The sequence below is a fragment of the Pelecanus crispus genome, chromosome 18, assembly GCF_030463565.1.
Source record: "Pelecanus crispus isolate bPelCri1 chromosome 18, bPelCri1.pri, whole genome shotgun sequence".
Taxonomy (NCBI): Eukaryota; Metazoa; Chordata; class Aves; order Pelecaniformes; family Pelecanidae; genus Pelecanus; species Pelecanus crispus.
In genome coordinates, this window is record NC_134660.1 from 3,037,548 (window position 1) to 3,062,350 (window position 24,803).

The 24,803-nt window shown below is 65.1% G+C and overlaps 1 protein-coding gene across 1 annotated transcript; it reads right to left on the reverse strand.

The window, feature by feature from the left end:
- Positions 1-3,956: 3,956 nt before the first annotated feature.
- JUP (junction plakoglobin) lies at positions 3,957-23,333 on the reverse strand. The gene is made up of 15 exons (XM_075723061.1): positions 23,304-23,333; positions 12,948-13,180; positions 11,689-11,942; positions 10,865-11,103; positions 10,206-10,407; positions 9,413-9,557; positions 8,894-8,997; positions 7,273-7,611; positions 6,730-6,885; positions 6,445-6,564; positions 6,110-6,260; positions 5,863-5,984; positions 5,533-5,572; positions 5,028-5,197; positions 3,957-4,806 (listed from the first exon to the last, which is right to left on the reverse strand). The coding sequence occupies exons 2-14, from the start codon at positions 13,171-13,173 to the stop codon at positions 5,052-5,054; spliced, it is 2,244 nt and encodes a 747-aa protein (XP_075579176.1). The 5' UTR covers positions 13,174-13,180; positions 23,304-23,333; the 3' UTR covers positions 3,957-4,806; positions 5,028-5,051.
- Between the last annotated feature and the right edge of the window lie 1,470 nt (positions 23,334-24,803).

The following is a 24,803-nucleotide window of genomic DNA, read 5'->3' on the forward strand; positions in this document are numbered from 1 at the left end:
GAGTGGGGTGGGGATACCGGGAGAGCTGGGGGCTCGGTGCTCCCCGGGGTGCAGGGGGTGCGGAGCTCGGTGCACCGGGGTATGCTGGGGGAGCAGTGGGTATCGGTGTAGTGTGGGGTGCCGGGACAGCAGGTCTCGGTGCACCAGGGGTCCCGGGGTGGTGGGTCTCGGTGCACCGGGGGATCCCAGTGGGTCTCAGTGCACTGGGGGGTCCCAGGGAGGCGGGTCTCAGTGCACCGGGGGGTCCCGGGGCGGCGGGTCTCAGTGCACCAGGGGTCCCGGAGTGGCGGGTCTCGGTGCACCCGGGGTCCTGGGGGGGTGGGTCTCGGTGCACCGGGGGGTCCTGGGGAGGCGGGTCTTGGTGCACCGGGGGGCCCGGGGCGGTGCGTCTTGGTGCACCGAGGAGTCCTGGGACGGTGGGTCTCGGTGCACCGGGGGGTCCCGGAGCGGCGGGTCTCGGTGCACCGGGGGGGTCCCAGAGTGGCAGGTCTCGGTGCACCGGGGTTCGCGGGGGGAGTGGGTCTCGGTGCACCGGGGGTCCCGGGGGGGGTGGGTCTTGGTGCACCGGGGGGTCCCGGGGCGGCGGGTCTCGGTGCACCGGGGGGTCCCGGGACGGCGGGGCTTACTCACCGCTGGGTGCTGCTCCCGGCGCGGAGGCGGCAGCGGGGCCCTCGTACATCGCTCCCGCGGCCCCGCCGATAACAAAAGCCGCTCCCCGGGCAGGTGCGGAGCTCCGGCGGGCATGCTGGGACCTGTAGTCCGGCCCGCCGCCTCCCGGGGTGCCCCCCCCCGGTCCTCCCCGCCCCGGCCCTGCCCTCCCCGCCTCCCCGCGGGATGCAGCTCCCTGGGGCACCCTGCAAGCAGCTCTGGCTGTCCTGGTAAAGGTGTCCTTTGGGTCCTGCTTCGCCCCCAAAATGCCAGCGGTGACCCCCGGCAGTCCCGTTGCGACGGGGCTGGGGGTCTTGGGGTGTGCAGTCCTGCCCCAGTGAGGGGACTCCAGGGTGGGCACATCCCTGCCCATTGCCCCGGGAGGTGCGGGGTCCCGCGGCCGTGCCCTAGGCACGGCCGCGGGACCCCGCACCTCCCGGGGCAGATGCTTTGCCACCTTGGGGACAGCCGGATCTGACACCAAGAGCATCCCTGATACCCGCAATGGGGCTGGTTGGCAGCCCCAAGAGGGGCTCCAGGCTCGGCCCAGCCAAACCCCCAGCCCAGGGCACACAGGACTGGAGCCCCATGTCCCACATCCACCCAGGTACGGATGCTTGGGGTGCAGCAAAGCGCTGGCAACTCTGCTGGGGTCCCTGGGGATAGGGGTGAGACTTGGCGCAGGCTGGGAGCAGGAGAGCTCCATCCATAGAGAGCTCCATCCATAGAAGGGCAACGAAGCTGGTGAAGGGTCTGGAGCACAGGGCTGATGGCGAGCGGCTGAGGGAGCTGGGGTTGTTTAGTCTGGAGAAGAGGAGGCTGAGGGGAGACCTTATCGCTCCCTACAACTACCTGAAATGAGGTTGTAGTGAGGTGGGTGTTGGTCTCTTCTCCCAAGTAGTCAGCGATAGGACAAGAGGTAATGGTCTCAAGCTGCGCCAGAGGAGGTTTAGGTTGGATATTAGGAAAAATTTCTTTATGGAAAGGGTAGTCAAGCATTGGAACAGGCTGCCCAGAGAGGTGGTGGAGTCCCCATCCCTGGAAGTGTTCAAAAACGGGCAGACGTGGCACCTGGGGACATGGTTTAGTCTAGTCTACCCTTAATTGGTTTAGTGTGGACTTGGCAATGTTAGGTTAATGGTTGGACTGGATGATCTTAAAGGTCTTTTCCAACCTAAACGATTCGATGATTCTATCTGCTCCTCTGAGTCACCTGGGGACCCACCTGGCAGGGTGGCAGAGCCTGCGCCCATGGAGATACAGATTTGGGTGCACGGATGCTGTCCCACACTGCACAGCCCGAGCAGCAAGGGCTGGCCCGGCTGGATCGCCTGGTCCCACCCTGTACAGGGGGCTTATTCTCAGCGCCTGTCACCGCTCCGTCTCTCGTTCTGGCAGCAGCTGCAGCAGGCAGTGGGCTGCCTGGCCCCCCGGCCTTGTCCCACGAGCCACCCCGGCCCCGCTGCCCTCGGGAAGTGCGCTCGGCCCCGCCGGGGCTGCCCGGAAAGCAGCTGTTGTTTTGCTTGTCCCCGGTCCTGGCATGGGCCGTAGCAGGAAGCGCGGCTGCATCCCTGCTGCACCGGGGCTTGGCCGTGGCTGCGGGGCTGAGCTCAGCGCAGGATGTTCCCCCCAGCCAGCGGGACAGCACTGGAGCCAGCGCCGCTTCCCAGCCCCGCTTCTGCTGCCTTTGTCCCTGGATCACTCCTGTCCCAGCCCAGCCTACTAACCGGGACCGTCCAGGACTGACCACGGCATGCCGTGACGGACATGCAAACCCTTCACGTCCTACCGCGCTCTGCAGCAGCCCGGGCCCCGTGTGTGGTGGGCACCCACCTCCCCGTCCCCCCCATCTCCCTCTGTGGCACAACCAGGTGCCGCAGCAGAGCGGAGCAAACATGCAAAGACAGAGCGGTTGATGATGAAGCGAGTGGGAATGGCTGCGACTTTGCTCCCAGCTCCCTTTGATTACATCCCCCCATCTCCCCGTGCTGGCGGCAGCTGCGTCGGGCTCATTGGCGTCCTGCTAGTGGCTGCACAGAGCGAGCTGTGCTACAGCAGGCAGAGCTCAGAGCTGGGGGGTCAGGGACGCCGTCCTGGCTCTCCAGCTGCCTCCCCGTGTCACGGTGGTGGGTATCTCACCAAACCGATGCAGCAATCGCAGCACTTTGAGCCGTCGTCGCAGTGCGGACATCGCTCCGTGACCCGACTCCCCTCTCCAGGTCCCCCACCCCTGCCCGAGGAGTCCCCGCGCCCCCGGCCATCTCCCGCAGGGTGGATGCACAGGGCGGAGGTACAAACCCACCAGGACGGGGACGTGGGCATCCCAGGGCCACCCGTGTCTCGCCCTTCCATCCCCCAGCACACACACCCCAGCAGGCAAAACCCACAGCCCTGCCCCTGCCTGCAGCCTCGCACGGAGCTGCTGCAGGCAATCTCCTGCCTCCGGGCTCAGTCTGCGCCTTCTTGCCCAAAAAGGTGCCGTGGGAAAGCCTGGGGCGGCCGGCTGCCAGCGGTGGCTGTCGCTGGCCCCGTCCCCATGCCGAGGAGGCCGCCAAGCAGATGGGCAGCCCTGAAGTTGGTGGGTAACTTTGCGAACAGCCAGTTTCCACCTCCCAGCACGATTCCTGCCTGGCGCCCGGCGCCACTTCCCCATCGCCCTCCCTGGGCGCAGCTGTCAGAGTTAGCGTTTCAGCTGAGAATATTTCCTCCTGCCATCTGTTCCCGCTATGAAGCCGGGCTGTGGAAGGAGGCGACCGGGTTTGACTGAGTAAATCACTTTTTTTAACCTGGCCTCTCGCGGCTCCATCCAGGCTTCACTCCATCAATCAGCAGGGCTTGCTCCCGACGCACGTTTATCCCCCAGAGCTCATTAAAGCGAGCTACGCACGGCAGCAGAGAGACACCGGTGATGCTGCCTAATGAACAAACATCTTAATTACTGGGAGTTTTTACCTCCTGACAGAGCAGACAGACACCCGGACGGAGGCGGCATGCTAACGACCCAGCACGGCGACGGGCGAGGGAAGGGCTGGCAACGTGGCCGGGCGCAGAGCCGACGGTGGGAGCGCTGCCGGTGCTGCGAGCGGGCAGCCTGTGCTTTGCCTGAGCCCTCGGCCAGGCATCGCGGGCGCAGAGCATGGGAACGAGCTCATCCAGGGCCACCCAGCCCCATGGGAGGGAACCTCCAACATCTGGCCCGAGGAAGGTGACGGCCACCTTCACCCCGGCTGCCCCGAGGGGACTCACTGCCTTCCCCAGCTGACAGAAGAACCGGCTCAGGGCAACACGGGGCTGGGAGGGTTATTTTATTCTTTGCTTTGGTCTATACAAAAACAACTTACAGAAATAATAAAATCTTCCATTCCTGAACCACACTCCAGTAACTGTCCATCCCTTTCCGGTGGAACGGTTAAACCACCATCAGATCTAGAGCCTCTTTAAAAAATGTGTTAGATAAGGGAGGAGGGGACGGAAACACACCACTCACCAAAAAGAAGGGAAACGGGTTAAAATGTGCAACAGAGATGAGTACAAGGACACCGTTTCTAATGCTGGAGTCACTCCTCTATGGATACTGGTAGGATAGGCAGGTACACAAAGTCAGCTCCCCAACGGCTGATCGGAAAGAATTAAACCGCAGACATCCCGATGGCTAAAATGAAGGTCCTGGGACACGGCACCCTTTGGTTTCCGCAAACTCTGGATTAGCCTGATTTAAGTTAGAGTTTGCAAAAAGCAAAGGGTTTTCCCGCGTTAGATTCCTTTCCTAGAACACTAACACGCAGAACAAATAGTGGGGAAGTTAGAAAGCACAAACTTAAAGACGGCAAAAGCCGTTGGCACCATATTAAAAATAAAAAAGAAATATATATTCATAGAAAAGACTATTTTGCCAATGAAAGGTCGCTAATGGTGCGGGGTTTGTGTGTTTTAAAGCTTCAGAAACAGTATCTTGGATGCTGGATGCGGCAGTAGGTGCTTGAAGCAGTCCCAGGAGGAAGGACCTTCTCCACAGACCCACAGCGAAGAAAAAACAAATCGAAAAATAAAACCTCTCGTGGGAATGGAAAAGTTTGTCTTCTCAGGCACTTCTGTCTCCCAAGTCCTTCTTGCGAATACTCAGCTCTGGGGCCATCCTCTTCTGTACGGAGAAAACACCTGCACGCGGCAGGACAGAGCTCCCGTTACTCGACCGAGGGGGGTCTGGAGGCGACCGGAGCCCGTGGGGCGACAGGGATGCCGACCCACGGCAGCGCCAGGGACCCCGCGGCACGCCGGGTGCCAGCAGCCAGCCCGGCCTCCCCCGGCCGCCCGCCCCGCTCCAGGGCCGAGCACGCCCTCGAGGAGCGCCCGCACCCCGGGTACACGCCAGCGACTACCTGGTGCGGGGGCTGCGGGGCGGGTTAGGCGAGCATGTGGTCAGCGAAGGGCGCTCGGACGCCGTCGCTGTAGGCGTCCATGGGGTAGTCCCCGTCCATGTCCATGTGCATGTCGATGGGGTCCAGGGGGATGTCACCCGAGTACATGTGGCGGTAGCCGGGGTCCAGCTCTGCAGGGAAGGGACGCGGCAACCTCAGCTCCCGCCGGTGAGACTCCTCCAGACCTCAGCCACCCTCCCGGTCCCCCGGCAGCGTGCGGCACGTGGCGCTGCACAGGACACGAGGGCCACCCACCGGCCCAGGCACGCAGGGGAGCGGCTGCACGTGCCCCCCGGGGAGCTGAGCATCCCCCGCTGAGCGTCCCCAGGCAGGCCAGGCTGGCACTTTGCTAGCAGCCACCCAAAAAAGGTTTTAAAACCAGCCTGGTTTGGCGAGATGAAGCAACTGACCCACCAGACCACAGCCCGTGGGGGGACCCCGCAGGAAGAGCTGGCGCCGTACTCACCATCTGAGTAGGGCTCGTTGATGGGGATCATGCTCTGAGCCTACGAAAGAAGGTGACACGACTGAAGAGGGGATTTGCGCTCACACGGACACGATGCCCAGGGGCTACGTGGTGCCCAGCCCCATCCCGGGTAGCCGGTACCGCGACCCATGGCTGCCGGAGAGCCGAGGCCACAGACCGTCCACCCCCCCGCCTCCCCCAGTTTGCCCGTCGCTCCTGTCTAGGCTCTGTCTGGAGGTGACAGCTTTTGGAGGCAGGATGGGGCTGTCCCAAGAGGGCCTGGTTTCTCCAGGGAAAAGGACTCGTTTCCGCGCCCAGCGGGATGCTCACCGCCTCCCAGGCTGCTGGGTCGTGCTTGAAGAGGGAGTTGGTGAGCTCCACGGAGACGCGCTTCCTGTAGTCGGGGTTCTTGTCCTCTGAGATTCGGAAGAGCACGGCGGCCGCGTAGGTGGCTGCAGGGGAAGGGCAGCAGCCTCAGCTCCTGGTCCCGCGTGGCACCGAAGCACCAGGAGACCCAGACCGGCTGCAGCCGGGGCGATGCCAGGTGGCAGAGAGTCCCCAGCACAGGGGCACTCACCCGTCCCCTCGTTCCTGGAGTGCAGCAGCTCCATCAGCGGGGCCGAGGCCCCCTCCGCGTCGATGGCATCTGCCGCCTCCTTGTCCTGGGCCAGCTCACACAGCACGCCAGCCGCCACGCGCTGAATGTTCTCCACCGGCGAGTAGAGGAGCTGTCAGGAGAGATCAGCGGCAGCGTGAAGCAGCCAGCGAGGAGCCGTCATGCTCCTGATGTGGTCTGACACGCACAGATGCCACCGGCCGAGCGCTGCGGCTCCCTGGCCCTGGCACCGCGGGGCTGTGCCGGCCAGCGGGGAGGTGGCAGAGTGCAGCCCCCACGGCCCCCCAGCCCCTGACCTGCACGAAGAGGGGGATGGTGTTGAGGCGGAAGATCTCCATGCGGTTCATGGGGTCCCGGGCCAGGATGTGCAGTGCCCCTGTGCACCCCTCCACGATCTCCTCCATCTTCACTCCGTCCTGCCAGGGAACAAGCGCTCAGCTGGGGCACCCCACACCAGGGCACGACCACCCTCAGCGTGGGCACAGGGTACCCCCCAGGGACGGGTCGGCTTTTGGGGTGCCAGGCTGTGCCAGGAGCAGGGCAGAGGGGCACCGGCGGCAGACCCTGCCGCAGGGACTCACTGTGTAGGGCTGCTGCGTGCCGGCTGCTACGTGCCGCTGGGCGTCCTGGTGAGCCTTGACCAGCAGCTGGACCAGGCGGGGGATGACGGCGGCCTCCTGCAGTGGGGCATGGTTGGCCGGGCACAGGGCCAGGTTGCGGATCAGGCCTATGGTAGCCTGGAGGAGAGAAGCGGGGAAGGAGAGATTCGTCTTGATCGTGGATCAGAGCAGCACGTGCTCCCCACGGCACCCGCCAGCCGGGCCCCCCTCCCCCTGCCTGTCCCACCCCATCCCCCTCTGCAGCACGGCCTGACTTCAACACCGGATCCAGCCCCCTCCCCATGGGGGAGGCCGGGGCGAGTATTGATTCCAGCCGAGCAGCCGGCAGGAGCCATTTCCTCCATTAGCTGCCGTCACGGGACCAGGGCAGCACTGGCAGCAGCCCTCCATCGCTCCGTGCACGGCACCAGCTGCAGCCCCCCTCAGCAGCGTGTCCCACCATGGGCCAGCAGCCGGGGGCTTGCTCTGGCTTCCTCCAGCCCCCAACATCCCCCCAGCTCTTACCTTGACCAGTGGCCACTGGTTGGGCTGGTTGAGGAGCTTGACGATAGCGGGGATGCCGTAGTTGAGCCGCACCGAGTTCTGCGCCATCTCGGCCTCGGGGTGCCGGCTGGTGAGGTGCCGGAGAGCGCAGACGGCCGGCTCGGTGATGTCCTCCTTGTCGCCCGCCCGCAGGATGGTGTGGATCAGGGCCTCCACCCCATTCGACTGCGTCACCAGGGTCTTGTTCTTGCTGTTGTTGCAGGTCAGGTTGGAGAGGGTGCCGGTGGCACAGGTCAGCACGTTCACGTCATCAGAGCTCAGCTGGTTCACCAGGATCTTGAGGACACCATCCAGGCCCTCCTGCGGGAGCGGGGACGGGAGGTTGGACCAGCACCCCTGCCGCAGCCGGATCTGGGCTCAGCCAGCGGCCATCCCCTGTGTCTCTTGCCCAGGCGTGGGGAGCCAGAGCTGCTCCCCCGGGATGGGCTGGACACCCGCCTTGGAGAGGAGGAGCCCCCTCCTGCAAGGACGGCTCCTGCCATGGCAGAGAGGATCCAGCCCCCAGCCGTGTTCTTCCTCCCAGACCTGGCACCCTCTCCCCTTGAGACCCAGGCTTGTGCGGCTGCCCTCGACGGAGCTTGCACACCCTTTGCTGCAGACCCCGGCCCCCCAGCACCCCATGTCCTGACCCCAAACGCCCCCCCAGCTCTGCACAGGCCAGAGCAGGCAGCAATGGTGGAGAGGCCGCGTTTGCACCTCCCACGCTGCGCCTTTCCCCGTCCCCCTGAAGCCAGAGCTGCTTCTCTGCAATGTTGGCACAGCGTGAGCAACAGGCGCTCCCGACATGTGCCGCTTTACTTAGAGTTTAATGTCTTCAGCAGCTTTTCTCTGCTGGGAAGTGCAAACAATGCACCCGCCAGCGCTCCCTGAGCGGTCCCGGGGCAACCCCGGTCCCAGCCATGCCGGCAGGCAGCCAGCAGCAGGGCAGGAAGGAGTTAAAGGCACCATGGCCCTCAATCCGCAGAGCCAGGGATGGTTACAGGCCAGCCCAAATAGTTTCCATGCTGCATCAGGCGCTAATCTGCACAGAGAGACTGCCCCAGCAGATGGGGAACGCATCAGGAGGCAGCAAAGGGCTGGGGAGAGCAACCCCACAGCGGAGCTCGGGGTCAGCCTCGCACCGGCTGCCACTCAGCCCCATGGGCACAACCACCTCGACAGCAGCTCTGACTGCAGCTCCCTCGCCGGGGAAGGAGCCGAGCAGGCGGCCAGCGCCAGGGCAGGCTGCCGAGGGCTCCCTGAGTCTCAGCAAGCAGCAGCCCGGGCGATGCCCCGCTGCGCTTACGAGCACTGGCCGAGCGCTGGCTGGCAGCCGGCTGGCATGGGAAGGGCCGCGGGCAGTAAGCAGCCTCCCGCAATGCCAGGCAAACCCCTGCTGCAGCGGGGCTCGGGCAGAGCTGGGCATCCTCTCGCTCTGCCAGGCACAGGCGCTGCCACAGCCCACAGGGACTGGAAATGGCACAAGGATGTTGCTGCGGATTCAGTCTGGCACAAGCAGAGGGCGAGGGGCAGCCCGGCAGCTGGTACGGAGAAGCCTCCGAAATGCTGCGTTGAAGCAGGACTCGGGGTCCCGCAGACTCACCTGTTTGGTAGCCACGTCAGAGAGGTTTCGCAGGGTCCAGAGACAGTTCTGGACCAGCCTGGGGCTGGAGCTGGTCAGGTGCTTGCCCAACGCCTGCATGCCGCCTGCCAGGGAAGGAGAGACCAGCCCATCTGTAAATACCCAAAGCTGCCCCAGCAGAGAGGAGACGGGAGAGGCAGCGGGGCTGCGTGGCAAGCATGGGCTGGGCACCACCCGACCGATGCCTCCAACGCACGACGCAGCCTCATGGCTTAGCGGAGGCTAAATGTGGTGCAGGAAGACAGCTCGCGGCTGGCCAGCCGGGCCAGATCCTGCCCACGCACGGTGCCAGGAAAGCATCTCAGCAGCCTTTCAGAACAAGAAACCAGGCCACACGCAGGTGGTTTCACCTGGCTGTGCAAGGCATTTGCTTGTCTCGCACGTCAGCTGTGAGATGGCACCCTCAGCTGCATCATCCCAACACCACCATCCTCCTCCTGTTTGACACCAGCTCTGCCGCAGCCCCCCAGCCCCTCTTACCAGCCTCAACGATCGCGGGCTTGTTGCTGGGACACACCGACAGCACCTTGAGCACCCGGCTCGTGGTCCAGAGCAGCTTCTCGTAGTTGTAGCTGCGCATGATCTGCACCAGGGCCTGGGGTCCTCCGTTGGCCAGAATAATCAGCTGCGAGACAGAAGGGCCAGGGTCAGGGTGTGCGGCAGCTCTGGCCTGCTGGGACCACCGCCCTGGTTTCCCCAGCTCTTGCCAGGACCCAAGTCAGGCAGGAGCTCCAAGCCCTCGGCATGCAGGAGCGCTCTGGGACACCCCCGCCGGGGCTGTGCACTGCTACTGCCCGCCCCGGCCACCCCAGCCCTGCACACGGGGGTCCCTCGCCCCACGCTGCAGGCAAAGCGGGCAGCAGCCCCCGCCGCCCAGCCAGCACCAGAGCAGGTCCAGGGACCGAGCCTCTGCGCGAGGCCGGGACGACTCGTGCGTAGGAGGAGAGGAGCAGCCAAAGAACAAAGACAGAGGCATTGCCCAGAGCAGCCAGGGGAGAAACCCAGCCAAGCTGATCTACCGGCCAGACTAGGACAGTCTGCGCTGTCGGGGATGCTCCACCTGGGAGAGGTCGGATGCGGCAGTGTTGCAGACAGCGCAACTGCTCTGCTGCCGGCTGCGGCCGGGGGGCACACGGGCCACGATGGTGGGAGCTCCCACCCCCTGCGCTCCCAGACTTCTGTCCGCGAGGAGCAAGGCTGGGCAACCGCTCCCCTCCCTGCCTCCCCTGGCAGGACCCCACAGCGCGGGGCAGGCCAGGCTCCCCGGGCCCACCTTGCTCTCCTGGTTCCCGTAGGCAAGGAGCTGAAGGCAGTCGGTGGTGATAGCCAGGAACTTGGGGTTGTTCTTGTTCAGCAGGGGAACCATCTTCTGCAGGCCGTCGGCCAGGCGCACAGCCATCTTGGCCCCTTCCTGGTAGAGCAGCAGGTTGTGCAGGGTGGTGATGGCATAGAAGAGGACCGACTCGACCGGCGAGCTGCAGGCAGGCGGCACAGAGCCACGTCAGTGCTGGCAGCTGCCTCCGGGCTCACCAGGCTGCCAGCGGAGCCCCAAGGCTGCCCCGAGCCCCGACTCCCACCCAGCACCCTGCAGCAGGACCCGGTGCGAGGCTGCCGTGCCGCATGGCCCCGGGGCTGCCCTCCGGGAAGGGAGGGCTCCTCCTCGGGGCAGAGCAGAGACCGAGCCCTGTCTCCATGGACAGGACAGCACAGGGGGCTGCTCCCCTCCTCCTTGCCTCCAAACGCAGCAAACGCCTGGGACTTTTGCAGGCTAAAAGGCTCGAGGTCTCCCACTCCCTTGTTTTGGCGCAAGCAGAAGGAGGATCCACGTCTAGGGGCAGGAGGAGCCCTCCCCTCCTCTGCCCCCAGCCCGGGAGGGACCGCTCGGCTCTGCCGTCCTCTCGGGACCCCCCGCCAGCGCCGGCACCCCCGTACCTCAGCATTCTGACAAGGGCCGGGATGCCACCAGACTTGAAGATGGAGAGCAGGCCCTCGCGGTGGTGCGAGAGGTTGTGCAGGATGCTGGTGGTGCAGCGGGCCGTGTCCAGGTCGCTGGTGTTCTGCATGGTGCGGACCACCGCCGCCACGATCTGGGGCGACTGCATCAGTGCACGGCGCGACGCCTCCTTCTTGGAGAGCTGGTTGACGATCATGGCCGCTTTGCTGACAACCACCTGAGAGGGGAGAGAAGCTGGTGGGTGGGAGGGTGTCCCGCTGCCCGTCGCGGCAGGGACAGGAGGGATCCCACTCTGCTAGACAAGAGCCAGCCCGGGGCTGCTGCACCTTGTGCCGGGCAGGGCGGCGCTGGAGCGGCAGAGCCGGCACAGCTAGCACAGGCAAGAATTGCTATTTTTAACACTCCTCATCCACATTGCTCCAGGAGCTACGCCGCATTTCGCAGCGGCAGGCAGCGTACGGTTGAGTCCACGGAGCACAGGTGTGCTGCAGGGACGGGCAGGGAGGGCTGGAGCACCAAGAGCCAGCAAGAAGCGCTCGGTGTCTGTGCAAGGCCAGGGCAGGAGAGCCGTGCCAGAGCAGCAAGGACAGGCTGCGGAGCTGCAAGTGGGCAGAGGTGCGCTCAGTCCTGTTCCAGCACAGAGGCGACCGCAGAGCTTTGCCAAGAGGAAGGAGCTGGATGGCAGCCGAGGAGCCCTGTGCGGACGGGAGCCCGGCTGTGCTGCCGCAGCTAGGGAAGCACACCCCGCAAACCTGGCAGCTGAAAGCCCAGAGACACGCGCAGGCAAACGACGCTTCCTTACCGGGTCCTCATCGTTGAGCAGCTTGGTGAGCTCCGGGATGGCGCGGGTAGCCAGCTCGGCATCGTCCTGGTAGTTGATGAGGTGCACGATGGCCGATTTCAACATCTGCGAGGGCTCTGCCAGGCGCTGCACGTTGGTCTGCTGCCCTTCCAGCTGGGTGGTGATGAGCAGGGAGCGGTCCTCCACCGTCTCGGGGTACATGGCGGCCCGGACACGCTGGGCCCGGGTCATGGCCAGCTGAGCCTCCATGTCTGCTGGAGGGGGAGACGGGGAGGCAGCGTTACTCAGGCTCTCTCCGAACACTCCCAGCCCTGCTTTCCAATTTCAATTAGCTGAGCCAGAGCTTAGCGCAACAACACTGGCAACGTCAGCAGTCCCAGCACGCTCTGCAAGGAGCCAGTGCTTCAAAGTGTAAACAGATACGGCAGCGCAGAGATAAGACAACACTCAATTAGGCAGCATGATTAGGCAGTTGTCACACAAGGCCCATTAATTAAAAAATTAAGGATATTTGCAACTTGGGACCAGCTGGCGCTGGGTATTAGGAGAAGGACACGGAGGTCTTTCCCATCGTGGATGCCGGGACAAGTGCGACCCAAGGGGCAAAGACGCTGCAGCAGCCACCTGCGGTCCCCACCTCTGCGGCACAGGGACCGTGCAGCGCTCAGGAGGGTCCCTCTCCACGGGGCTCTGCCTCCGCGGCGGAGCTGGCAATTAAACCTTCCAGTGCCCATCGCTGACGGGGGAACCGCAGAGGCGAGTGGAGCAAACCAGCCCTCTTTTAAGGGATAAAGCCGGGGGAAGCATCTCCTTTGGCTTTGGGGGCTGCGTCTCTACCCGCTTCGCCCTCGCAGCAGCGGGAGAAGACAGCCCAGCCGGTGAGGCTTTATAGCACATACCGGCAGCTCTGCCAGCCACGCTGAGACAGGTTTCCCAAGCAGGCAGACAGGCAGCAGCGCAGACGGCCGATCCGTGGGCCGGGATCAGCTGTTCCTATCTCGAGCCAACCCACCGGCGCACTCGGATGTGTGTGCACAGCTCAGCACCAGTGCGGGCTGGCTGCATGCCACCCCTACGCAAGCGCCTCTCGGTGCAGGCAAGGAGGACAGGAGGGAGCATATTTTAGGCAGTAACAACTCCCGGGGTGTGGAAGGTGGCATGGAGGAGTGCCCAGAAGAAGCATGGCTCGTGGGGGAGGTGGAAGAAGGCAGGAACGGAGCAGCTGAGTTCATGGACATGACCGGCCCCGCAGCCCCTACCTGCCACTTGGTTCTGGCCCTGGCTCCCTCCCTGGCAGTAGCTCGTGGTGGTCGTCTTCTTGATGGTGTATTGCTTCCCGTAGACCTCGTCATCGTCCCCGAGGCACTTGCTGCTGACGGAGGGCACCTGGGTGTTGACGCCGGAGTGGATGCCCGAGTCATAGGTGTAGGTTTGCTGCCACTCCGTCACCTTGATCGGCTGCTCCATCATGTTCATCACCTCCATGGCTGCTCTGCGGGGCAAGGAGGGGAGAAGTTACGCCGCCAGCAGAGCCCAGGTCACCGCAGCACCCTCCTGCCCCAATCCTGCACCGAACCGTGTGGCAGACCCCAGCGCGGCAGCCGGGCCTCTGCGCAGCCCACGAGCAGATCGAGCAGATCGCTATCTGCCCTCCTCCCCCACGCGAGATGAAAGGCGGCACCGGGATGACGAACCCACAGCTCAGCACTTTGCTGCTCGTGTTCAGACACGAACGGCGGCTGCAACCGGCGCAGACCGCGCACGGCTGGCTGAGCCGTCAGCCAGCGCCTGCCGCGCAGCGCCGTGTCTCACCGCCTCGGCGGCGAAGGTGCGAGCAGGCTCTGCCCGGCGTGGAGGGACCCCGCAGCCAGGCTCCCCGCTTCCCCCATGGCCAGGGCCCCCCGGCTGCCCACGGGCTTTTTAAAGACCGGTTTCCAGAGACAGGACCTGGCAGAGAGCTGGGGACAGCCACAAGGCTGGAGCTCCAAGAATAAAATGAACCTTTTCAGAAGCCCTCTGGGACACTCCTAAAGCACCTAAAAATAACCAGGCAAAGCCACCGGCTCGGCTCTCCTAGGGGTGCTCAGCACCACAAGCGCCCATGGCACGGTCCGGGACTGGGCGCTCCCCACGCCGCGCCGAGCACCACGCCGTGCCAGGACGGGGCAGCCCAGCGCATCCCAAAACTCAGGACAAACCAGCCAAGGTTGCTTGCGAGCAGGGCTGGGTTCCTCTTTAATTTGGGGACGCAGGGAGAGGGAGGATGGCTCACGGATTAACCCCTGACCTCATCGGGGCAGACGGACGCTGCAGGGCTGTGAGTCACCAGCCCCAAATCCAAGCCCCCGGCACGGCCAGGAGGGGAGGGATGGATGGAGGCAGCGCCCGGCCAACCCTACCACCGCTGACCCACCGCCCAGCCATCCACCGGGATTTCTGCCCCTTCCTCTGGCCCCACAGGAGCGGGGATGAGTCAGAGTTTCAGAGGCGATAAGAGGCGAAGGGAGCAGCTGCCGCCCGGCACCCGGCATAGCTGGGCGCAGCAGCGACCGCATTTCCAAACAGAGGTGTAATTACCACCTCCACCGGCACTGATTCATGCAGAAAGCTGGACCAGGGCGGCCGCCCGCCCCTGGCTCTGCTCCAGCGGCCGGCACAGCTCGGGGCTTGCAAGGACCAGCTGCAGCAGCCCCAGGCCCCAGCACCCTCCTCGGGGGAGCAAGGGACGAGCCCCCCACCAGCCCCGGCCCCCCACCACGCCGGTGGCTGAGTCAGGGCGTCGGGTGGTGGCCCAGGACGCAGCTTGCGTGGGGCAGCTCAGCAGGGCACGGCGCGCACAGGCTTGGCGTGGCTCGCCCCAGCGCTGCCGGCTGTTCCCAAGGAGCAGCCGAGCCCTCGCGAGCAGCACAGGCCGGCGCTCACAGGGAAAAATCCCAGCCTGGGCACAAACACTCGTTCCTGGGGAGCAGCAGCTGGGTGGGAGGCAGGAGCCCCGCCACGCTCCATCCCCCCCAGCCAGATGCATCCTGCATCCCACCCTGCCCGCCCCCGCCACCTTCCCGGAGCCACTGCAGGGCACTACTCCTGTCAATTCAATATTTTTTTGAGCTGTCAAGCAGCAATCCACAGACTAAGTACTGCTCCGGCTTTAATGGGTTGTGCATAATGCATGTTTATAAGGCAGCAAGAGAAGGATCCACTAATGGAGGCCAGCGGGGGCAGATCATTCCCGGGCGGGAGCCGGGGTTCCCGTTTGGTGCGGCAGGGCGGTGCGTGACGCACGGTGCCAGGGGCGAGCCCAGCTCCGCTCCCCACCCTGCGCCAGAGCAGGGTTTGGCCAGGAGAGCCCCTGTGCCGAGCTGGGAATGCCGCACACCCCGCGTGTATTCATGAGCTGTTGCATCGGCGTTTGGGAGAGCGAGCCCTCCCAGCTGGGTCACCCTGGTCATGGCAGCACAGCCTCCAAATTGTGTCGGGAAGCGCAAGAAACACAATGCCAAATCATGGCTGAGGAAGCACGGCGGGCAGGAGAGCACTCTGCCGGCACCGGTGCAGGAGCCGGTGCGAGCCATCGCACATCCCAGCCGGGAGCTGGCACGCAGAACCCTGGCAGTGGGGCTGTGGCCAGAGGGACCCCAGCACCCCCAGGCTGACCCTGGAAAGCTGCCCTGGGAAGGGTGGGCAAGGTGAGAGTGGAGCCAAGGGCAGGAGAGCTCCCTGCACCACAGAGGGGGGTGTAAGGACCCTGAGCACCCACCCCAGCCAGGGCCGGGACCCCCAGGCAGCAGTGAGCTGGAGCTGGCAGGAGGGGCTGGCGCTGCCTGCACCGTCAGTCGACCGGTAACGGCTGCTCTACAATTTACACGCTTTTGACAGGCACTTAATTTTTCAAACCTCCATGGGTTCAGCTCAGACACCGGCTTCTTAAGGAGCCCTGCATTATGCATGAGCCACCCCCCGCCACCCGCTCCGTCTGCGCCCCAGAGACATCAAAAGCCGGGAAAGCTCCTCCGAGCCCAGACACGGCTCAGGTGATCGGCCCCCAGACAGGCTCCAAGCAGGAGATGGGACCAAGCTAATGAGCACCACGTTAGACCCGCCTGAGCACAGCACCCGCAGCGGGGGGCGAGGGGCCAGCAGGGACGGGCGTTACACAGCTCGGGGGGGGGGCTCTCTATTCCCAGGAGCCCCCCAGAAGGGACCACAGCCGCCTCGTTAAACACAGCCCCCGTCCTTCCCCCGGAGCATCACCCCGCCGGCAGCCAGCAAGGCCAGCGGCACCCACGGTGACGGAGCCAGCGGAGCAAATGTCAGACTCTCCAGTGGCAAGCAGTGATATTTTCTGAACCCTGTGTCAAGCATCCTCTGCTCATCACTCAGCCAGGGCCGGACGCCCGACAAGAGCTTCTCCCCCATCCTCCATGGCCGGGCTCTGCCCCAGCTGTCCTCCCTCCTCCTCAGAGGGGTCAGAGCAAGCCAGGCAGTCGCCCAGGCAAGGGATACTGGTGATGCCTGGGTTCACCTTCAGCAGGAGCCGTTCGCCAGCGACGCTTTTGCTGGTGAACGGCTGCAGTGGGGCAGGACCCCCACCGCCCCCAGGGAGCGGTGAAGGGAAGGGCAGCAGTTCATGCAGGAGGGAGAAGCCAGGGGTATTTAGGGCACACGTGAAAATACCTGCCTGGAGGGATCAGCCATGAGCACGGGGGATGCTTGGGTGGGCTCCAGCCCCCTCCACGACCAGGCCTGTGGGTAGGATAACTGCTGCTGAGCCCGGCCCTTGTCTCCCCCCCACCAGGCTGTTACTAACCAGAGCGGTACCACCAAGCCCCGGCTGAGCCCCCCCACCTGCACAGAGCTGGGACCCCCAGGGAAACAGGGCTCACTCCCAGGAACAGCAAGAAACCCCCCAGAAAACTGAGGCAGATGTGGGGGACCCCACAGAGGGGACAGGAGGTTTGGGGGAGCCCCTCCAATGGCTCCATGTGGGACACGGGGCTGTGCAGGGGCTTCAGCCAGCCCCTGTGCAGGGGAGAGCCAGGAGAAGGTTAATCCCTCTCCCACCACTTCCCGCAGCCAGGAACGCCAGGGAAGGCAGAGGAAGCTCCCGCAGCTGTAAGGCACCGGCCAGCAGCTCATCCGCCCCCAGAGCCATTTGATCAGCGTCCAGGAGGCATCACCCCTCCCGAGACACTGTCTGCGGAGGAAGTCTCCGGCAAACACGCAGCTCTGGATCTGACCAGCCCTTCCCTCCGGCTGCTCGGAGAAGCCTTCAGCCTCACGCAGGCGGGACACAGCCAGCAGATGTACAGCTGAGCTGCCCAAAACAGCAGCAGGGAAGCTATGAATGCTGCTTCATGCAAAAAAGGTTATTGCCCAGGGACTTCCTGGGGGGCAGCAGTCCCTGGGGTGAGCAGCCATGACCCCCAACACCCTTAAGTGAGCAGGCGGGGACCACAGAGCACCCCCACATCCCAAGTCCCAGGCAAGGGCTGCACAGGAGCAGGCGCCAGGACCTGGGGGTCAGTGGGTGCGAGAGGCAGCTTGAGCACATCACGGGGGGCTCCAGCCTGCCCTCACCCCTGTGCGGAGCACACCGTGCTGCCCAGCCCGGAGCAGCGTGGGGTGCCAGCCAAGGGGCTGTCGCAGCCCCCCGCAGAGCCCCATCCTTGCATGCATCCTGCCGGGAACAGAGAGCAGCAGCGCTGGAAGTGCCCCTGCTCAGGAGCTGCGCCGCGCGAGGGGGTGAGCTGGGCTGCGGGAAGCATGCGAGCAATCGTAATTACAGTCACTTAGGCTTTTAAGAAAAGGAAAGAGGCAGTTAAGGCAATTCAACAAATGCAATGCGAGAAAAGACTCTATTTTAGAAGCACTTATGCAACACGCAAGCGATCTCCGGGGATTAGTGACCGCTCACGCAGACAGCGAGGCTGGGAGAGAGCAGCCTTGGCAGCAGCGGAGCCCTCCTAGGGGCCAGGGCACCCGGGGCTCGGTGCACCCAGAAGAGCTGCACCCCAAGGCCCCCCATCACCCGCAACCCCCTGCCCAGAGGCACCCAGAAGCGACGGCATTGCACCGACAGCTAACGAAGCTGGGGCAGCAGCTAACGAAGCTCCCGCAGATGCTGCGACAGACCCAGCACGGTACAAAGTCTTCAATGGTTTTGAAGAGGATCCCTCGCAGGAACACGCAGCAGGAGGAGGCAGAGAAAGGAGCTTTTCAAGACCTCAGCAGCATCAATGGGAAGCGTTAGAGTCAGATCCCGGCTACCACGAGCCCTTTCAATGGGGCTTTACAGTGAAGATAAGTGGAAGAATTCAAAGGGGAAGGAGAGCAGCTTGAAGTTTAATGAGGAGGAGACGGACGATCAGCCTCTCGTTAGAAAGCAGGCTGTAACGGCGCGAAGCCGCCCCGGCCCTGCACACAAAGGAGCCGATGGCCTTTGTTCGTCAGCGCTTGCACGTCCATCCCAGCCGCCCCACCAGCTCCGATAACTTCAGGTCACTTGGGGAGGGCAGCGAGGGTACAAGAGCCGTGCTTCAGACCCAGGCTCCCTCACTGGAGGAGGCTCTAAACCACTATTTATTTCTCCACCTGCTCCTGCTCACGTTAAGTTTGAGCTGCCGAAAGCCCCGTGCAAAGCCCCTGGTCCCACTATTCGGGCAGCACCAGGAGTGCCGCATCCCCCCGAGCGCGGCAAGATTAGGCTCCCGGCGGCAGAGCCAGCCCTGGCAGCGCGGCATCTGCACCACGACCCGCTCCGCTGATGCTCTCTATCAAAGCAGAGCACGTACCTCAAGCCTCTGGAAGTGCCTCGCCTTCACCCGAATTAACAGCTACTGACAGCTCCAGCACACGCCAAGTCCAGGCTGTAATATTTTGGCACTTCAAATCCCAAAATGACAAGGTATTATCCATCAAGCTCTCCCATTGCAAAAGCACACGCAATGCCAGGCATGACACCGACGCTCCCGTAGCGCACCGAGGGGTGGCCGAGCCCTCGCACGGGGCACCACAGCCCCAGGAACCGCCGGGCACCTGGGACTCGTGCAAGAGCTCTGCCAAAGCACCGTCCGCCGAACCACAGCTCGGGCTTCCCCGGGGAGCCCCGCTGCCCACGCCGTGCCCCGCCGCAGCCCCGGCTCACCCAGCGTTACCTCCCTGCCCCACACGCACAGCACTGCTGGGCGCCGGCACGGCTCCAGCAGCTCTGTTGTGCCCTGATTTGGGGGCAGCTCCCCCTTGCACAGCTCCAGTGCCGCGCCTGGTCGGCTCTGCCTGCGCAGGGCAAGCCCCACGGCAGGACCCAGCCCAGGGAGGGATTTCCCAGGGACATTCACGCGCCGAAAACCCATCGTGGGGTCTCTGGCAGAGCATCTCCCCTCCCCGCATCCCTGCTTGCCGGCACAGACACCACCATCCACGGAGACAGCGGGATCGGGAGGACCCACGTGGGCACATCCCCTCCTTAACAAAAGTTTGCCGATCTCATTAGAAACGCTGCTGGAAAAGATGGGAACTCGCCACTTGTCCATGGAAAGGAGAACTGGCATGATGCAATTAATCACAATAACTCCATCTGGATAAGAGAAAAAAAAATAATCATTATTTTGTTTTAAAGAGCACAAAGAACAAGTTGTCCTTTAAGAACATGATAATTGCAGGCTTTAAATTTAGGCTTTGAGGCTCACAGGCTGTTCCCAGCTCCAGTCATGGTGTCCAGAAACACGGAATTTTACCACCTGGCCCTGATGCTGCCAGCGGAGCTGAGGCAGCGGGGAGGGACGCAGGGCTGCTGAGCCCCAGCTTAATTTCTCCATCCAATTGCATTACATCTGTAAAGTTCAGACGCTTCACAAGAAATTATCACCAACACCCGTCAGCACCCGGCCTGTCGGAGCAAGTTAATGATTTGTCACCAGGGCTCTGCCCGCGCATCACAGCGATTACGGCAGGGCTCCTTACAGCAGCCAAAGGTCTCTCCCCCACCAGCGAAGCACTACGCGCTTTATCCAGCCACCCACCCCCAAAAGCCACGCGGGGCTGCAGTGCAGCTCACACCGCAGGGTCTGCGCCTCCAGCGCCGGAGCAGGCTCCCCTCCGGGAGGGCACTGCTGCTCGCTTGACTTCACCGCCTCCCGTGGGTTTGATCGCCCAGGGGTAGGATATTTGGAAAACACCCAGCACCTTTACCCCCTCCACCCAGCTGCCAGCTCCTGCTCCGGGTCTCGGAAGGAGCCCGAGGACTCGCTCGGTTCAAGCGCGGCGAGGCAGGCGTCGTGGGGGTGCCCGCCAAGCCCCAGCATCCGCAGCACGAGGCTCCTGCCCTGTTTGCAAAGCGATTTCGGAGCAGAGCGACCAAGGCATGCTGAAAGGCCTCCAGGCCTGTCAGCAGCCACAGCAAAACCCATCAAGGCTGGCATATTTAGAAGGGTATTTCAAACCTCTGCCTAATTAGAAACCTCTTCCCCCCACAGCAGTCGACGAGCCGTGCGGCATTCCCACGCCAGAGGCGGGAAGCCACGGGGGCGAGGAGCTCTGCCCATCGAGGCACCTGTGTGGCTCTGAAGCCAACCCAATTTAGGCACAGACATGGCATTTAGCTGCTTAGGTCAAGTTTTAAGACTTCTTTGGAAAGGGAGTACCTGTGCCTTCACACCCTCGCTGTCCTCCACTGCTTCACTAAACACTGTGCGTGGGGAAGGGGGGTAAAACCAGCCCTCCCGAAGCAGACAAGGCTGCAGCGATTCAAGGCACCGGCGCAGCCCTGCTGTCCTCCTGAGCTGCCATCCCAGCTGCTTCCATCCACACAGACCGGCCCGAGACACCCCACGCTCTCACGGGACTGAGAGCCACCACCCAAGCCCTGGCTCAGGGTGATGCTGGGTGCCCCACGCACCCTGTCTAGGTGGGAAAGCACCAGCTGAAATCAAGGCAAAGCTGACGTCCAAGGTAGGCTTGTACTGTTTTAATAGAAATTAGATTTCTTTTTAACTCCTGTTAATTAGAAGCCAGTCTAATTTAAACCTTCAAGACTAGCGCAAGGCTCGGTACAGATGCTGCAATTAAAGTCTTGCAAGTTCTCTGCAAAGAGCCTCCGCTTCCCCCGCTTGCAAAGCAGGGGCCAAGGGCAGCTCCGCTCCCCAAGGCTCTGCCATCTGCGAGCGGCAGCGCACCCGGCAGGAGCGTCGTCTTAAACCCCGGAGATCTGGAAGTGTGATAAAAAGCCAAATCCCATCAAGCGCTCCCACACCAAACCACTGCCTCGAAGGGAAGCCATCGTCACAGGAACAGCCTCGGCTGAAAGAGCCACGCAGCTGCACCACAGTCGCCTGCCCCAACTGCTAGAGCTGATTAAGGATTTCAGGTGGGGGAAACAAAAGGGGAGAGTTAATGGGATTAGGACAGCACTGAATATTACACCGAAATACAGCCCTGGGACCAGAGGGAAAATTCTCCAAGGTCCCCAGCTGCAGCCAAGCCGCTGGCACTGCTGAGGCGGTCGATGCTCCAGGGACGGTGCACAAATCGCCCGCACGCCCAGCCCCGGAAAACCCCCCCAGCAGCCCGGCTCGGCCCCACCGGGATGCACGCGCTTCCTGGAGCCGCTGAGGACACGCCACATCGCCCAGACAATAGAGCGTAAACGCCATTGTCAGGAAGGCAGAGCCCTGCCGCGGCCGCCCCCACCTTCCCCCAGCGCCCCGCGAGCCCCCCGAGCACTGGGGACCCACGTCTCCCCCAGCACCCACGCGGGAGCCAGCCCTGGAGAAAACAGCCCTCAGCCACTGATGCCAGGAGCTCCGCGCATTCCTGTCCTGATGGCCAACTTGTTTAAGCCAAATTAGCAGTAAAATGGGTTTTTCATGACACTTTGTGGAAATCCTCCAAAGCGATGAACGATTACAGGCTTCAGATGTGTAAGGACTGTTTCATTGGGTACCCTGCATCCTTCCAGCCGACTCTGATAAAACACCAAGGACACAGAAAGGGACCTTAAAATCTCCCCAGCCCCGTTACCGGCTGGGCCGGACACCCGCTCCCCCCAGGAGTGGGGCCAGGAGCAGACCCCGCGGGCACCGCGCCCGCCCTGGATGCGAATGACAGCCCTGAGCGAACGCCCCCGGCAGCGCTCCAGCCCCGTCCCCGCGGCAGCTGGCAGGGAGACGCTTCGCCCCCGGCTCCCCGCCAGCCCAAATGGCAGACGGACGCGAGACCGCCGGGTGTCGGGGCTGGCAAGCGGCACCAGCGCCAAAACCAGCACGACGTGGGCCGGAGCGGGAGGTGCAGCAGCGGCGGGGGCCAGACCCAGCTGGGTCACGGTGCGTCCCCGGCCCCCGCCGCCCTTCCAGCATGGGGAAACCAACAGGGAACGTCACCCCAGGCACGGGGCTCGCCCAGGCACCCCGACAGCACCACGGGAAAGCCGGGGGGGTGCAGGGACGCTGCAGCCCGGTGAGAGCGGGCGCAGGCTGCTGCCTTCGCACCCACGCGGGCGCGACAGCGGCGCGGGTCACCCAGGACCGTCCCCGGCAGGCGGCCGTGCCCTCTCAGCGAGCATTCACGCTCCTCTCGTTGCACAAAAATCTCTCCAAGTTGCTCGTACAACAGCCTACATTTTCCTTCTCCGGGCAACTCCCAGCAACGTTTCAGCATTATCCTTTCATCTGTGCTGTAAACCTGATTAATTAAGCTAATCACTCAGCTAAAGCAATTAGAGCGCTCTCTCCTCTCCAAACACCAGACAAAAAGCCAGCCAAGTTTCGCTCCCCCCCGCGTTTCCCCGCGCGGATATCCGCTGTCAGCCGCTCGCGGGGGGCTCGGCTGGGAACCCCCAGCGCCGAGCGGCGCCCGACGCTCCTCCGTCCCGGCCGGGGCTGCCTGGGTGACGCCAGGCCACCCCAACCCCCTCTCGACCCCCTCAGACCCCCAGCCACGGCAGCCTGGGGCAGCGCTTCGCAACCCGGGCCGCAGGTGAGGGGCAGCCCACCGGCACGGCGGGCGGGGACGGGGGCGTCGAGCGGCGTCGAGCGGGCGCGGCGGCAGCACGCGGCCATCAGGTGTGACTCAGGGCACGCCGGCCGCGGCACCGAGCAGCCGCGGTTTGCGCAAGAGCCCCACGGCCACCTGGGCGAGCGCCGTGCCAAGGCCTCGCCCGTGGAGCCGCGACTCCGAGCGCGCCCGGGCGGTGCCGGGGACGGAGCCGCCGCCTCGCAGCCGAGCGCGGGGTCTGGGGGCGCCAACTCGCGAACTCGCTCCTGCGGCGCCCGGCGGGGAGCGGGGAGCGGGACAGCCGCGCTCGCCCGCGGGGGCTCGCCCCGGGGACCCGCCCGACCGGATCCTCGGCCGCCGACAGCCGCGGCGCTCGCCCCGGCCCCAGGCGGGACGAGCCGGGCACACGGCGCCGGGCACACGGCTCCGCGCCGGCTCTGCCGCCCGCGGGGAGCGCTGCCCCGGGGCGGCGGCTGGAGCGACGCGGGGCGCCTGGTGCCGCCCGGCCCCGACACCCGGCTCCGCCCGGCCCCGACACCCGGCTCCCCCCGGCCCCCCCACGCCCCGGCCCCGGCCCCCCCGGGCGCTGCAGCGGCGGCGGCGGCCCCGGCCCCGGCCCCGCTCACCTGCGCGGCGGCTCCCCCTGCGCGGGCACTGCCGCCCGCCCCGCTCCTGCCCGAACAAAAGGCGAGCAGCGCCCCGCGCGCCGCCCCGCCCCCGCCCCGCCCTGCCCCGCCCCGGCGCACGCCCCGCCCCCGCGACGCCGGATCGCTATTGGATCTCCCTCACGCCCGTCAATCGCGCGGCGCGCCTGGCACCGCCCCCGCCGGACGTGTTTATTCGCTCTCCATTGGCGGGGGCGCGGTCGCCCCGCCCTCCGCTGGCAGGGGATTGGGCAGCGGGGCGGGGCGGGCGGGGCGCGGCGGCGGGCGGGGACGGGCGCTGCCGCGAGGGCGACCACCTGGGTGACGTCACTGGGCGGGGCGAGGCGGAGGCCGGGGCGGGGCCGGGGCGGGGCCAACGACCCTCCCCTGGGCAGGGGGCGGGGCCGGGACGTACCTGGGCAGGGCGGGGCCGCCCCGGGGGTGCGTGGGGTGCGGGGACCCCGAGAGTTGTGGGGTCGCGGGGTGCGTGGGGTGCGGGGATCCCCGAGGGCTGTGGGGTCGCTGGGACCCCCGGGGTGCGTGGGGTGCAGGGACCCCCGAGAGTTGTGGGGTCGCGGGGTGCATGGGGTGCGGGGATCCCCGAGAGTTGTGGGGTCGCTGGGACCCCCGGGGTGCTTGGGGTGCGGGGACCCCCGAGAGTTGTGGGGTCGCGGGGTGCGTGGGGTGCGGGGATCCCCGAGGGCTGTGGGGTCGCTGGGACCCCCGGGGTGCGTGGGGTGCAGGGACCCCCGAGAGTTGTGGGGTCGCGGGGTGCATGGGGTGCGGGGATCCCCGAGAGTTGTGGGGTCGCTGGGACCCCCGGGGTGCTTGGGGTGCGGGGACCCCCGAGAGTTGTGGGGTCGCGGGGTGCGTGGGGTGCGGGGATCCCCAAGGGCTGTGGGGTCGCTGGGACCCCGGGGGTGCGTGGGGTGCGGGGACCCGCGAGAGTTGTGGGGTCGCGGGGTGCGTGGGGTGCGGGGATCCCCGAGAGTTGTGGGGTCACTGGGACCCCGGGGGTGCTTGGGGTGCAGGGACCCCCCGAGGGCTGTGGGGTCGCGGGGTGCGTGGGGTGCGGGGACCCCCGAGGGCTGTGGGGTCGCTGGGACCCCGGGGGTGCGTGGGGTGCAGGGACCCCCCGAGGGCTGTGGGGTCGCGGGGTGCGTGGGGTGAGGGGATCCCCGAGAGTTGTGGGGTCGCTGGGACCCTGGGAGTGCGTGGGGTGCAGGGACCCCCCGAGGGCTGTGGGGTCGCGGGGTGCGTGGGGTGCGGGGATCCCCGAGAGTTGTGGGGTCGCTGGGACCCCGGGGGTGCGTGGGGTGCAGGGACCCCCCGAGGGCTGTGGGGTCGCGGGGTGCGTGGGGTGAGGGGATCCCCGAGAGTTGTGGGGTCATGGGGTGTGTGGGGTGCGGGGACCCCCGAGGGCTGTGGGGTCGCGGGGTGAGTGGGGTGAGGGGACCCCCGAGAGTTGTGGGGTCGCAGGGT

What these genes read in the sequence shown, in the direction of transcription:
- JUP (XM_075723061.1), bottom strand. Translation starts at nt 13,173, where the DNA reads ATGGAGGTGATGAACATGATGGAGCAGCCGATCAAGGTGACGGAGTGG. An exon ending in ACCAGTGGCCACTGGTCAAG is followed by an intron (nt 6,886 to 7,272) that starts GTAAGAGCTGGG and finishes TCTCTCCTCCAG; the next exon opens with GCTACCATAGGCCTGATCCG. An exon ending in CAACGAGCCCTACTCAGATG is followed by an intron (nt 5,198 to 5,532) that starts GTGAGTACGGCG and finishes CCTTCCCTGCAG; the next exon opens with AGCTGGACCCCGGCTACCGC.